Source organism: Lepisosteus oculatus, chromosome 9 (genome assembly GCF_040954835.1).
Source record: "Lepisosteus oculatus isolate fLepOcu1 chromosome 9, fLepOcu1.hap2, whole genome shotgun sequence".
NCBI classification, from domain to species: Eukaryota; Metazoa; Chordata; class Actinopteri; order Semionotiformes; family Lepisosteidae; genus Lepisosteus; species Lepisosteus oculatus.
This window is the reverse complement of record NC_090704.1, coordinates 8,062,277-8,076,846: the sequence shown is the minus strand read 5'-3', so window position 1 is coordinate 8,076,846 and position 14,570 is coordinate 8,062,277. Positions and strand designations below refer to the sequence as shown.

Below are 14,570 nucleotides of genomic sequence, written 5' to 3'. Positions count from 1 at the left end.
AAAAAGATGAATATAGAAAGGAGGCAATTCTACAAAACAAAGACAAGATGCACTATAACAAGGACATGAAAGCTTTGCTTGCTTTCACATGAAAGCAGACAACATGCATTCTATGAAGAAGAAATGTCATACATAACTGAAGATAAGTAATTTTTTTATATATATACACAGAATTCAAAACCTAGACCTTGAAAAAACAGAATACCTAGACAGATAAACACCACAGAAAGAAATCAAGGATGTCAGGGAAAAAATATCCTCCTGTGCTCAATCATCAACTTATTGTGAGCCACAGGGGGATAAACACAGCTAAGGGAGCAAAAACTAAATAAGTATGTCATACATAAAATATGGAACCCACATGCAAACAACCTTTAAGACAGGAACTATACAACACACGGTACTAATGTGGCACATTACAGCTCATTTTATCAAAACCTTTCCAATTTGCTATGGTTCTAATATAGCAGATTTATAGATTAAACAGGAGGAACATTTTAAAACAATTCTAAAGTGGTTTAAGATGTTGATATAACTATTACAGGCATTGCTGCTGAAAGGCTGCTGAAATAGTATACATTTTTTTCTCGTAGCTTAATTGAAAACGAAAATTCAGCATTGACCCACAAGGCACGAATGAGCTAAATAGCATGAAATATTGTATAGTAAATACCCTATTATACTAATTGCAGGTATATCTTGGGAAAAACATGAAATATATATCTTGCCACAACATCTTTGCCAAAAGTTATATTATTGCTAATGCTTCCAAATATATATATATACCTAATCAATTCTCGGACTGTTTATTTTTCAGCTTTATTCTGGTTTACATGTTTTACTTTATTATGAGCCATAACTTACAATGCATGGAAAAAGTCGCTGTAGATTATAATGCTTTAAAAATGATGAAAAAAATTGTTAGACCCAAACATATTAAAAGCATGCGATGGTGCATGGAAAAAAACTAGGAAACAATCTTTCCATCAATATCTGTTACAAGCTCTCTGTGACAAAATAGGAATCCCCTAAAATAATTCACTGAAAGCTAAAAGCTGTGCAACCTTAGCTATTGTAGGCAAGGCTACAAAGTTCTAATTGCTGACAAAATCCAAAACATTTTAATGCCCATCAGTGGAGCTCACTGCAGCTACAGCCTCCTCTCTTAATTACCGGTCCTGCAAGTTCCTGATCAAACCTCCAGATGGCCACGAATGTGCGCAGGCTTACATATGAGCGTAGTGAGTTTTGGCAGCAGCCCCACTTGCACCATCTTGTTGCGAAGCCCCGTGTCAAAGGAGAGGTTGAGAAGGAGGCGCAGCGTGATGTTCAGCAGATCCTCATGCTCGCATGGAACCAGTTTGGCCAGTTTCTCAATGATATCCATCTCCGCCTGCAAAACGCAAGTAGAAAAAATTTTACAAAAATACGGGGGTCTTCCTGTTTCTCCACGGAGCAGGCTGAATGCTCTGGTTCATGTTACCCTGGCATTTGCAAGACGTTTCTGAAAACAGAGCATTTCCAACAAAGTAAGAAACCCACTCCAGTGTTCATCATCACTCCTATATAATCCACTTCTGTTACACTTAATGTTACTTTTAATGTTGCCGTTCGTTTCAGGAGAATGAAAACTCTTTGAATTAAAGTGCTTTTTCTTATGTGTTTAATTTTAATCATTAATTAAAAGTGCTGCTGGATGAAATATGGCACATTAACATAATGAATTTATCAGAAAATAGTAAGTTTACATGATTGCACAAAATTATATTATACAAACATATTATTAATATCAGAAGAAATCTACTTGAAGAATACAATAGTTTTATGACAGTACAGGATTTAGGATTTTCTTCAAAACATCCCTAAATACCTCTAAAACAGACATTGTATAAGATGTGCATTATTGCACAGTAACAATAAACCAGAAAACGTCATTTAAAAAATGGAACATATTGTCAATAAACATTTTACAGCAATTAAAGGAAAATAACTACAATGATAAATCCAAGGAAAACCTCCGTGTAAAAACACTAAACACAACATTTTAAATCCTTGTAAGAAACGTTTGAGCCAGTCTCTAACAAACCTCATGTGCCTCTAAGCATGAACCATCTGCCCATCTAATTCACAGTTTCTGCAACTAATTTCTGCACTCCCTAAGTTGTTAACAATCTTCTTTATTTTGATGTGGTCTCATTCAGGCAGAAAGGATAGTGAGAAAATCTGCAATATATCATTTTTGAATTCAGTTGGTGCACTATTTTCCCTATGAAAAAAAAAATGTGGTACTAATTTATGCCAGTCCAAAAATTAGATGAAAAGACATTTTAAGAAGTGACTTCTGAAATACTTATTACAGCTTATTGCTTTGCTCTTCTACTTCATAATGTCCATCAGTCTACTACAGCTGCCTTTGTTCTATTTGTCAGTGGAAAAACTACAGTCCACAAAAACCTATTAATCTTTCTTTCACCTTATTCTGGTACTAAATTACAGTGTTGTTCTGTCGTACATTTGATTTATACCATTTTAAGACCACGTTGAAATATTTTCAAAGAGAAGCCTAGTGTCTTTCTTATCTAAAAGATAGAGCAAGGAGAGTTTACAACATAAAAAGCCAATGCTTTCATTTGGTTTTGATGAATGCATGCATTACTCAGTCAGATTGGTTCCAGGTGGGACAATAAAGTACCTAGCCATTAGAAGATACAACATTATGTTTAAACATTCATTCTCACTGTCTTACCTTGCACTGACAGTACTGGAATATACTAGTTGTTTATCTTGTACCAAAGTGGTTCAAATGGCACAATCTTTTACAGTAATGCATGAGAATTTGAAATTAAAAATGATCGGGGAAATGCTTCTAAAAGCTATTGCCTTTAATACCTTTTGTGAGAACAGATCACAGAGACTTAAAAAAAGATAAGAATAAACCTGTGTTATACTAGTTTTGATCGAATTTCTTCTCGTCAATTCATATAAATCTTAATTTGAAGAACATACTTGTACTGAGCTCTGCTCATCTACAGAAAAGTACTGGCTATGGTTAGGTGCAGAACCACATGCTACAGAATATCAGTGCTGGCAAAGTCAGGAAAAAAACCTACTTTGGGACCCAGGTTAACACTCACAAATGTGCTTAAGCTTGAAGGACTCAGATCCTTACCATATCATTTTTGTTCTCCATGAAGATGCTGAGTTTCTTCAAGAAAGACATCACCAGGATGAGGAGCTCAAAATTATCTCTTTCCAGCGTTTTGACAAGCATGTGGACAATGTTCTTATTCCTCATCTTTAGTTCTGTGCGTGTGTCTTCAGCGAGATTCAAAAGCAAGTACAACGCAACTAGGTGAAAATGACAAAGAAGTATGTTAAAAAACAAAGCTGTAGAAGACTGGGTAGTTAGGAGACATCAGGTGTCAAAAAAGTGCTCCAAAAGAAACACAATTTCTATTTGCTCTGAAATAAAATGAGGATGCAGCAATCATATTTTATGATGCATTGTATCAATGCAACACATACCATAGAGCAGCGTAGGATTTTAACAGCAAACAACCCAGCATAGCAAACAACCCAGTCATGTTGTTTAAGCTGATATTCTGGCTTCTTTCAAGAAACAGCTGGATAAGATCTTTTCATCAATTAACTACTACCTTCGAAAGGACTAGATAGCCTAAATGGCCTCCTATCCTATGTTCTAATATACACTACTATATTTTATGGCAGAAGAAACAATCTCTAAGAGAGGATCTATCTGTATATATACTGCACTTATTAAGACTAACTAATTCACAGATTATGAGGAAAAGATTCTGTGTGCTGCAAGCACACTGACATTGAGTTCACAGATAAGACACAGGTAAGTTAATGAGGACTGACAGGGTGTCTAATTCTGAAAGTCACAGGCCAGTAGTCAGTAGCAATGACCATTGCTGGAAGGTGTATCATGTGACAACAGGTTGTAGATGCTTGTGGAATTGTGAAATTCTCTCCCACTTCTCTCATATACAAGCCTATACAAGCACAAAATTGGGGCTCTCTTCAATTAGGCTCAAGACCTGCAAGTAGAGTATTCATAACATGACAGTCACATTCTTATCTTGCAAGACACCCACTGTGACATAACCAGCAAAAGAAGATGCTTTTTCCTGCTAGAATTTAGTCATCAGGATGTGCTCACAGGAAGAGCAGCAAGTGAGGTCTCAGGACGTGATTCAGGCAGGGCTGTTAGGCCACAGCAATTACAACAACTGGGGTTCTGTGGTGATTAGACACTTCTGCCCAGACTACCAAACATGGACCTCCCCATCAATTGATCTGATGTAAACAAGAAGTAGTGTATCATTCTGCATCTCTATCCTGTACTTGCTGTTGCCATGAGAGTGGTCCACACAAAGCCTTGATGCAACACTAAAAGGGTCTTAACTCCACTGCTGCCGAGTCCATCTGAGACGACTAAGTCCAGCTTCCAACAAACCAGTGGTACAAAGGCAATCTTCTCTTCACAAGTGGTACATGGCTCCATTCTGCATTTTTCTAAATTTATTTTCATCATGCTTGACATTCAACAGGTTAACTTCATCACCTGTGCCCAATCAACTACCTCACTAATTAGGAGATATAGTGCAGTAAAAGTCACTCAAGTGTGTTATGGGCAGTCATGAATAATGCCAAAATACTGCATCAGCATCAAACATCTGTATAATATTTCTAAAAACACACATGCATAGAGGTATATGTTTCTTTTGATTGTCAGCATATATACACTACATCAGAAATCAAGATTCTCACTCAAGAATTTTGTAGATTAAATCAGTTTTTCATGTAAGACAGTATCACACTAAATATCTTTACTAAAACCACAGACAAAGAGTTAAATAAACATTTTAATTCACTGAAATATGCTACTTTAATGCGAGTTGAAGCTGCAGTCAAACAATTCTGAAAAAGAATGTTTAATGTTCCTAATTGTTAAATGAGCAAAAAAAATTTGTGCTACCTCTTAACAGCTGCTCTTGTTTCATCACAAGACCTTGGTACTTCTTGTATGCTTTTTCATATTCTTTCTTCAGATTCTGGTTGTCAGAATCATCTTCACGTAACTATAGTTAAGGAAACTCTCAGTGACTAATGTATAGTGCAATATAGTATATTAATTCAGCATTCGACACAATCTAAAACACTGATTTTAAGATTGATCATTTCTTCCTAAAACATAAAAATCTTCCTTTTACAAAATAAATAGCCTTTACATAATTAAACAGCTGTAGACAGAGTATAGATGTATATTAGCACAGAAATTCTTCTTTTTGAAAGAAGTACAAGAAATGGCCTGTATTTGAACTGACCACATGCTTATATTTTGAAAATATTCTTTTGCATCAGCATTCTGTTGTATCATGAAGAATAGAATACTGAAGCAATCACCCTTAGCTCAAAAAGATTCAACTTTAACATTTGTTACTGCACCTCAACAGACCTACAGTAAGTATAAGACACCACAAAGAAATAATGGATAAAAGGATATAAGCCTTCTTCTTTTTCAGCAGCTCCTCCTGCCACAAGTCATACCTTTTCAGCTCATGCTCGATGATGTTCATACAGAGGGCACCGATTTTGTAATGAGTGATGAGACCGTGGAACTGTGAAAAGCTTGGAACGAAACAAAAAGTGAATGATTTCAAACTGCATAAAAATGTTAATCATAGTTAAAAAACGAACAACGCGAGAATGGGACCTTTTGGTTTTGAGATGGCCTTGTTACTGTATATGTTTGAAACTTTTAAATGTAGAAAAGGGCATCAATGTTAGAGGGAAGACCCTGGCTAACAGTGCTGAAAATGTTTACATTACAATGCATTCAGCTGTGTAAAATTGCATTATTTTGAAACTTAATAATGATTAATTATGAGAAATAGGCATGAGGATTAAAAGTAGCTACTTTGTAACAAAAATCAACTCCAATGTTTGTATCACAGACTTTAAGGAGAACTTTCTTTCTCTTCTGGTCAAATTATAAGAATGTGTTAAATGAAACTATTCAATATTGACTGAATGCCAAAAGAGAAAAAAACAGTCAACTTCTGTAAACCTATAAAACAGCAGATAACACCAATTTTAGATGCAGTGCAATTTAGTTTTTAAAGTGCAGCTCCTTCTGCCTTTTTAGAAACGCAAGCTGAATCATTAATTTCACTCACACAAATCATTTTGAAAAATATGTCCTAAAATCAACTCCATTTTATATCATAAGGTCTCAGCCAAAAGCACCCCCAGAAGTATAGGGTGCAAAGCTGGATAGTGATCTAAATTACTGAACTTAATGAAATCAACGACTGAATTCTTTCCATGTTAATAAAGAACTTAAATGTATCAAATAAAATTATTTTAGCATTTAATTACATTCACTGACATTTCTAATGTTTTTAATATAAATGTTCCAGAACTTCAGCAGTTGGAAGAGCTTCTTGGTCTATACTGCTTTCCTAATATTGGATCTCGCAACATCAATGTGAGGAAACTTTGAAGGTGGATTGGCTGTCTAATTATACTAATTCAATTTTGAGAGTTTAAAATTATATTTAGCTAGCAAATTGGTTACAAATGGCAAAAAAGTAAACAGGGTTGTCAGACGCTGAAACGTACTTTTTCCCTGCCAGACACATAGCAAGTATATTTCCAAATTCAATAATAGAAAACTGTAGTGGTGACAAGCCAAAGACTCACTAAATCGAGTAAGAAAAAAATGACAGAATAAATAGTATCGAAATATATAGCAGTTATGACTCACTATAACAAACTTGTGGAATCAAAATATTGCATAGTTTTATCCTGTGCACTGCTTACCACATAAATCAAACTCTCTGTTGCTTGCAGCTACACTATATAGCACTCTTGTATGTTCTAATGTTCTACATTAAGTTCACTCTTATGTTCTAATAAGCATACCATAATTTGTCAAGGTACATTTCTCTGTGCAACAGTGGTAGCTTTATCACATTGTCCCTGAAGCACTTTTCACTAGACTAACACTGTTGTGTAGTTTAATACTTTAAAGGACGAGAAGATCATTAAAATCAGACCTCCTGAGGAGAAAACAAAATGATGTTCGAAGCAAATTTAAAGACACTCATAAGTACCTGGAGAAACAAAAGAAGATATAGATGATGGTGGTGGCAAGTTCTACACTTTGTTTCCAGTCTTCTCTCAGGACTCTGGCTAGAGCTCCCAGTGCAGTTTCTGATCAACAGATAAGAGAAAATAACTGAAACTGGGGTGTGTACTAAAAGTCCCCATAAGAAAGAAACTGTAAATGTATTAAATTCCTATCAGACCATAAGAGAGACATTTTAAAGGTTTAAAATCCTCGTAGTTTTCTGTTTTTTACAGATCCATGGATTCAGGCCCAATGTTAATCCTTCCCCGCAGTGGTAATTGAGTTCATATACGTGGTTTGCTGAAGCAGGCATTTTTAAATTTAAGATAGATGATCTGTGATAAATTGTGTCTGGTCCCTGTGATCTTAACAGTGAAAAGGCATGACTGTTTTGAGAAGGCAATTTTCATAATTTCCCACAAGTGCAGTGCTATGGGAAAAGGGGGGATATGACTCATAGTGTGAAAAAGAAGGGGACCAAGAATTCCCCTTGCCGGTTCATTCTGGGTAAACTGGAGTTGAGCAAAAATCTCATTCCTGTACTGTCCACAGGACACTGGAGCACCAGCTCACCGTTCTGCAGCAGTTCCTCCAGATTGTCAGGGTTGCGAGCAAGCTGGAGGATGAGGGCTGAGCCTCTGACTTTTTCGGGGATGTCCTCATACAACAGTTCAACATAATCATCTATGTCGTTGATGTTGGCCACCTCGTCAATCTGCAACGACAAAGCCATGAAACCAGCCAGAGACAACAAACAGGTTGTAAACCAAAGTAAAAGTGAACCCGGCCCACATCTCCTTACCTCCATCCCCTCAAAGGGAGGTGGATCTTTCGGTTTGCTTGGTTTCTTCTCTTTCTTTTCTGCAAGAGAATGTGACACAGATCAGAACATCTACGGAACTCTTTTACATAGTATCCATTAATCACCGTTATATCAGTTCCATGGCAATTTGTGTGTGTGCGCTTGTCCGCCACATGAAGCAGTGCGGTGGCTCTGTGGCTAAGGATCTGCGCCTGTGGCTGGAAGGTTGCCGGCTCAAATCCCATGGCCGGCAGAGGAATCCTACTCCGTTGGGCCCCTGAGCAAGGCCCTTAACCCCAGCTGCTCCAGGGGCACCGTATAAATTGCTGACCCTGCGCTCTGACCCCAAGCTTCTCTCCCTGTCTGTGTGTCTCTTGGAGAGCAAGTTGGGGTATGCGAAAAGACAAATTCCTAACACAAGAAATTGTATATGGCCAATAAAGTGATCTTATCTTATCTTATATCTCATGGTCCTCACCCTTACCTCTGCCACTGGGGGTGTGTCTTCGATTCTGCAGGTAGTACAGAAGCTGCTCCACTTCAGCCAACTTGGAAGGATGGATCAGTTTACACTCTTCGACTACTTTTCGTGCTAGAGAAGCTATATCCGTATTGGCATTCAGGCTCTTGAGGCGAATACTGGGAAGCAACAATCATTGGCATGTTAAAACAAGAACTTTGTAGTTTCTTTCGCTCAGTTCCACATTGTTTCTGCACTGTATCTCTGATCAGATGTTTACCCATGAAAATTAACAAGCAAGTGTTTACATTTCTTGTGCTACCACTAGTTTTATTTTCCACACATCTATCCATCATTAATGATAGTTAACAGTCAAAATATAATAGAATTCCTCACAATGTTTTTTTTTTTAATCAAATCTATATGCAGATCAGGTAAGGCAAAAAGAACTTTATATCATGTGTGTCAGCTGGCTGTCGCAATTAAAAGTAAACAGGTAAAATGTTATACTGTAAACTTAACAGCATTGCGCAAATCATGTTTGTCATAATTGACTTGATCAGAGACTCCTCAATCATTTATTGCTAAAGAGCACTAAGGCATTGTCTCTACAGAAGCCTGTATAAAATAATGATTAAAAAATTATTTGAAGCTTGTATTGATCAGTACATACAGACAGTAGACTTTACTATTACATATCCAATATTTTATTATATTTATTGTAATAAAACCTGTTTTAAAAATATTTTACTTATTCTTTTTTCAGTGCAGAATAGAAAAGTATCCACATAATTCAATTCAGATTGTCATAACATGGATTGTCGTTGATGATGGATCTGAACCAAAGCTAAAAAAGAAAAAGCATTTGACCTGGTCTGAGTCCAATTTAGGTGATAACTGTCAGTCTCAAACATTTAAAAGGGGTGATTCAGAAATAACATTCCTGAGAGAACTCAGTTTTAGTGGGAAAGTGGCAAGTAAGCCTTAGCGAACTTCAAGCCCCGTACAAGGACTTAAACCAAGAGAAATATATTTATTGGCACCTATCAAATCCACAGCAATTCTTAAATATTTCAGTGTCTGTCCATGGAGATTTATTTTACAATAAATCCATTCCAACAGGTTTATATATATACTGCCACTTCTAAAAATGTAAAAAGGAAATAAAATATGAACATTAAAATGCGAACCAATGTAATTTTAAGAAAGCTAGGCTGCACACCAACTCTACAGAATATACCTATTTAAAACATCACCACTTCTTACATTTTCTGGCACTCTTTCCGTTCTCCTAGCATGGGGTCTCCCATCTCACCCAAAATAGTAGCTTCCACCTCATACTGGACAATAAGGGCTTTCTCAGTTGGATGGACATCAATGTTTCCTCCCTTTACTTTTCTGTAGGGGAGGAAAAAGGCACACACAAAACGACTGAAATGCATGCAAGGGCCAGGCTCGCCACTAAGCTTCAGGGAAATATTAAAACAACGGCTTCTTTAACTACTGCAATGGAAGCAAAAAGGGAAATAGATGCTAAGGACTTACCTAATATATTACATAGCGATTTTACAAGGACCACTGTTTGGGGTTATGTCTTTTAAAGCAACCAGATACTGTGAAATTCATATTTAATATCAGCATTTACCAAGTGGTATTCAATCATGTACACAAAAAAAAAAACATGAAAAATAAATTGGAGGTATTTCATAGATATTCTACTTTCTCCTGTCTGGCTCATTTGCTATCATGGCAGCTGAATTAACAGCAAGCAGTCATGCATGATATTGTTTCCTCATTTGTATGGTCTTCTAAGATATAAACTTGGATATAAGGTATAAACAAATCAAGACATAATTCTCTCGCAAACGTCAATTGTCTGTGCTTACAACTCTTTTTTTTTAATCATACGTATTGTGATTATGATAATAACATGCTGCTTAGCCAGACGTTGAGTGACACTTGTCCCTCAAAGAGACAATGGGGTTTGAACTGGTGCTTTAGAAAGCACCGGAGGACAACAACATGTTTATTTTAATATTATGTTTGTTTCCTATTGTGCTGGAATATAAACACGTTCTGCTCCCAGCACAATATGGAGCAGAATCAAACGATAACGTGATGACCTCAGTTATGTGAAAATAATCTAGGTTCCTTTTTTAACTGAAGAAGAAATTACACTAAAAACACTGACGGCCCACACCCAAACGAGCACATACAATGAATAGCAGGGATTCGTCTTGGCAAATGATTCAAACACAGAACTGCAATATTTTCCAGCAAATGGCATTTAATACATATTCGATGGGCACGTATCAGTTTATAGCGCATTTTCTGATAAAAAGAGATGACATGAAGCTATCCCATCTTACACAGTCGCAATAAAAAGCGTTTATTTTTGCTTGCTTATTTTGCTGACAGCCCCTGCAGAATTGCATCTTACCTTTTTAAATACCGTGCGTCTTCCGTTTGCATCGTGTTTTCAATTTTTCTAAATTCGACGATTTGCAATGTTTGTTTCTATGAATTCAACGATCTCACTGTACAGTATTCTATATTTTATGATACAGTAATGATGTGCAACCGGCTGTTTCCGTTGCCAGGGTAAGCCACTACTCATCCCAGCATGCAATGTAGCAACAGTGCAGATAGAGAGGGTCGGAGCTCAGCTGTTTCTGCCGGAATGATTTGTTCTTGCGCCTCCTAATGGCCGGGATGACAAAAACATTTCAGCAGTGCTGAAATCGATAGCTCTTACAGATACCGATACCAGTCATAAACAAACAAGTCCAACCAAGGCCTTTCCTCTTATTTTCGTACAGCGTAATTACTGAATTTGTTAAAGCATTTCGGAACCCCCCAATTTTCTCTTCTATGCCTTTCTGTTGAAGTAATCGCTTTTGACATAACGTCACTATAACCATCATTTTGACTTCAAAGTGACAAATCACCAGCGAGGGCGGTTTAAGGGGTAACTAGTTAACACTGTAGTTAACACTGTCCGTTGGTTTAAAAAATGTACACGTGTTTTTCTGGCATCACGATCGATGACAAGTATTACTTTTTATTTATAAATGTGGAAAAGCAGTAATTTTCTACCAGTTTCGTTTTAAAATGCATTATAAATAGTACTATTCTGATATATTTAAGCAGTTGACATCGAAATGCGGTTGGCAGGATGGCATTTACAAGCAGAAAACGATTCTGTATTTAAAAGAAATGAGATACAGTACATTCCTAAAACTTTTATCATATGGTGAAATTAACTTTTTTCCCCCTTGTGTGAGTAGCACAGATCTTTCAGGATACTAATTAACGAGTTAGTGAAATATATAGTACCCAATGTTCATGTCTTTCCTTTGAACTTGACATTATTTGTAATAGCTACATAATTGTTGTGAAAACATTAACTAACATACCATCTGAAAACGATATCCACTGAATACTAGACTGTGTGATAGTTGTAAGTTTTATTGATCTGTTAACTTCTGTTTTGTCAGGCTGTGGGGTATTTAGGTTGAAATGCTTTTTTCAGTTTTAGATTTTTGGTTTGCTTTTAACGTTTACTTTCCTACGTTTGTACTCAGTACTCAACTTGGCTTCATAACTAGGTTATGGGGGGGGAGGCTGAGGTTTTACAGATGCAGTATACACAAGAAAAACGTCTGCATTAAATTTTAGTTTATTTACTTACTGCACGATTAAATTGTAAAAAAGACGGGTGAATGGCCTGCCCCTGGTTCGCAAGCCTTCTTCTCTACAAATATTTTAAAGAAAAGGTTACAAAGTGTTCTTCTACTTCCTAGGATAACCTGTTGTAAAACATCTTTCAATTTTTAGTGGGAAATTCAGTTTAGTGGTATTACCTCAATAACTACTGTATGTATTTAATAGAGAAGTTTGATAAAAGTCATTTGTGGAAATTATTATAACATTGTTAAGACATCCATTATGAAATTCTTATCATTCAAGCTAAAACTGTTTTAAAAACATTTTTCATAACTAAATTCAGGGAGTACCAACAAAGACACAAGCACTGGCTAAATCAGAAACGTGGTGAATTGAGAAAATGGTACATAACCTTTGAAAGAAGAGAGCATGTTTGAAAATAAGGCAACAAAACCAAGTATGTGTCACAACATTTCACCATGACAGCAGTTAAAAGAATTTACACTGCAGTCTAAAACATACAATGCAAATGACATGCCATAGTGGTTAAAAAAATAAATACACAGCTACTGAAAATATATACACATTATTTTTTTTCTATGGTGTCGTTTTTTGGCAGTAATGTACCTCATGATAAAGGGAACACTGTTTTCACTGTACAAAGTGTGGTGGGAAATGAATTGGTTGCTTATGTGATATGACAACTGGGAGTTTGACACTAGAAGCAGGCAGGACCTTACCTTCTGGAGAAGGAAACCGAGAAACCAGCACACCCAACAATACTCAATTCAAACGTAGGAAAGCAAGACTATTTTTTTAAATGTATGGTGTTTCACATAAGAGAATAAATACAAACAAAAAGAAGATGTATTGATTGTGTTCATGAAATGAAATTTGAGAAGGATTACTTACCAAAGAAAAAGAGATTTCTAGTTAAAAAAATTGATTGTTATAATTAGAAGTAAATGACCATCTTTACATATGTGGAAGGTTTTATTCAATCTCTAATTACACTGACTGAAAGATGTTCGTACTTTAACTTTTTTCTTGAACATAAAAAACACCACAGTTACACAAAACTAGATCTGAACTTTATCTGTGTGCCTTAAATCTTGTTGAACTGAGCTGTCTGAATGCAGATATTTTTAGTTCACATATGGAACAAATACAATGTGAATACAACTACTTTTTTGTACTGTAAGGGTGGAATACTATGAATAAGAATTAAAGAGGAAATGTTTAAAAGCTGCAACATTAACCAGATGTATTATGGTAAATGTAGGTAAATTCTGCAGTGAGGTTTTTGGCACAGATGTGTGCTAAAATTGCTTTGACAGGTCCTTGAGGAATAGTGTTGCTTATAATGTTCTAATATAAAATATGAATTAAAAGATTGAACAGACTTAAATATCCAATAATCACAGCAGCTATTTTGTTCAAGAAATTATCAATACAATAGCACTAGATGGAGCCATGCATTTAAGTGAGGAATGATTCAGTTAAAAAAGTAAAACGTACGAGGCATTAAATGAAATGGGTCCTGCTTTATGCCGTTCTGCAAGACGGAATGTTAAAGCATCTGTATTTCATCAAACAGGGGTTTACAAGGATACATTCTTTCTGTTTGATACTTTCTCCCTGATAACAGCAGGTGGTAAATTTAAACTGTTATATATACTGCCTTCGGTTTCAATTATGCGTTAAGTGGATAAACTTTCCTTGTTGCACCAAAGTAAATTTACTACGTGTCATCTTATATTGAAAATATATATTAAAAAAACAAAGAAATATGAATTTTGTCATGTTGTATAGATAAAAACATCTTTTAAATAAATTTTAAAATAAGTTGTAATATATGACAACATAACAATCACAAATAGAAAAAAATACAGATAAATGACAGACTACCCACACAGTGCCTCTATCAATATATAAGACAAGGAGCAAACTAATTCATTTTATTACCTATGTTATGTATTTAGACACACAGGTTAGTCAATTTTATAATTCGTTAAAATTCTATTAGAATATAATGAAATCCTATAGTAGATTTTTAAGACTTTCAGTAACAATGTAGGAGTGAAGGAGGACAGTTTCCCAATCTTTGTCATCCCCAAAAATGGTGTTTGGCTGAAGAGAAAATACATGTACTCTGTGTAGACCCAAAACAGACACAAATGTAACCGCTTAAAAAAAGACTAAGTTTATGTTTTTTGGCAAATCCTCCAAGACCCCTCACTCTCAAGGCTGCAGAATCACAGCAGGATGAGCTGGTCAGCATTACCGCCTGCTAGTGAGTGACAGACAGATCTGTCTGCTGCCCTTCAGATGGAATGGGACTGCAGTGCAATGGCAGAACCTCAAATCCTGTGATGTCGGTATCCACACGCACCAAATCTGGGAAGGCAGGGACAACAAACACTGAGAAGCAAGGGATCAGCGAAACGCTAATCTCATAGACAGAAGCTAATTTGCACTTAAAG

At 36.0% G+C, this 14,570-nt stretch overlaps 1 protein-coding gene across 1 annotated transcript in view; it reads right to left on the bottom strand.

Annotated features, from left to right (window-relative positions):
* Positions 1-11,259, bottom strand: part of kifap3a (kinesin-associated protein 3a) — a 31,114-nt gene extending 19,855 nt beyond the window's left edge. The window contains exons 1-10 of the mRNA XM_006634622.3: positions 10,862-11,259; positions 9,688-9,819; positions 8,446-8,600; positions 7,962-8,020; positions 7,733-7,874; positions 7,143-7,242; positions 5,531-5,655; positions 5,003-5,101; positions 3,170-3,348; positions 1,231-1,393 (exon numbers count right to left, since the gene is read on the bottom strand). Of these exons, the coding sequence (XP_006634685.1) occupies positions 1,231-1,393; positions 3,170-3,348; positions 5,003-5,101; positions 5,531-5,655; positions 7,143-7,242; positions 7,733-7,874; positions 7,962-8,020; positions 8,446-8,600; positions 9,688-9,819; positions 10,862-10,893 (1,186 nt within the window). The 5' untranslated portion in view covers positions 10,894-11,259. The remainder of the gene's footprint in view (positions 1-1,230; positions 1,394-3,169; positions 3,349-5,002; positions 5,102-5,530; positions 5,656-7,142; positions 7,243-7,732; positions 7,875-7,961; positions 8,021-8,445; positions 8,601-9,687; positions 9,820-10,861) is intronic.
* Positions 11,260-14,570: the final 3,311 nt, after the last annotated feature.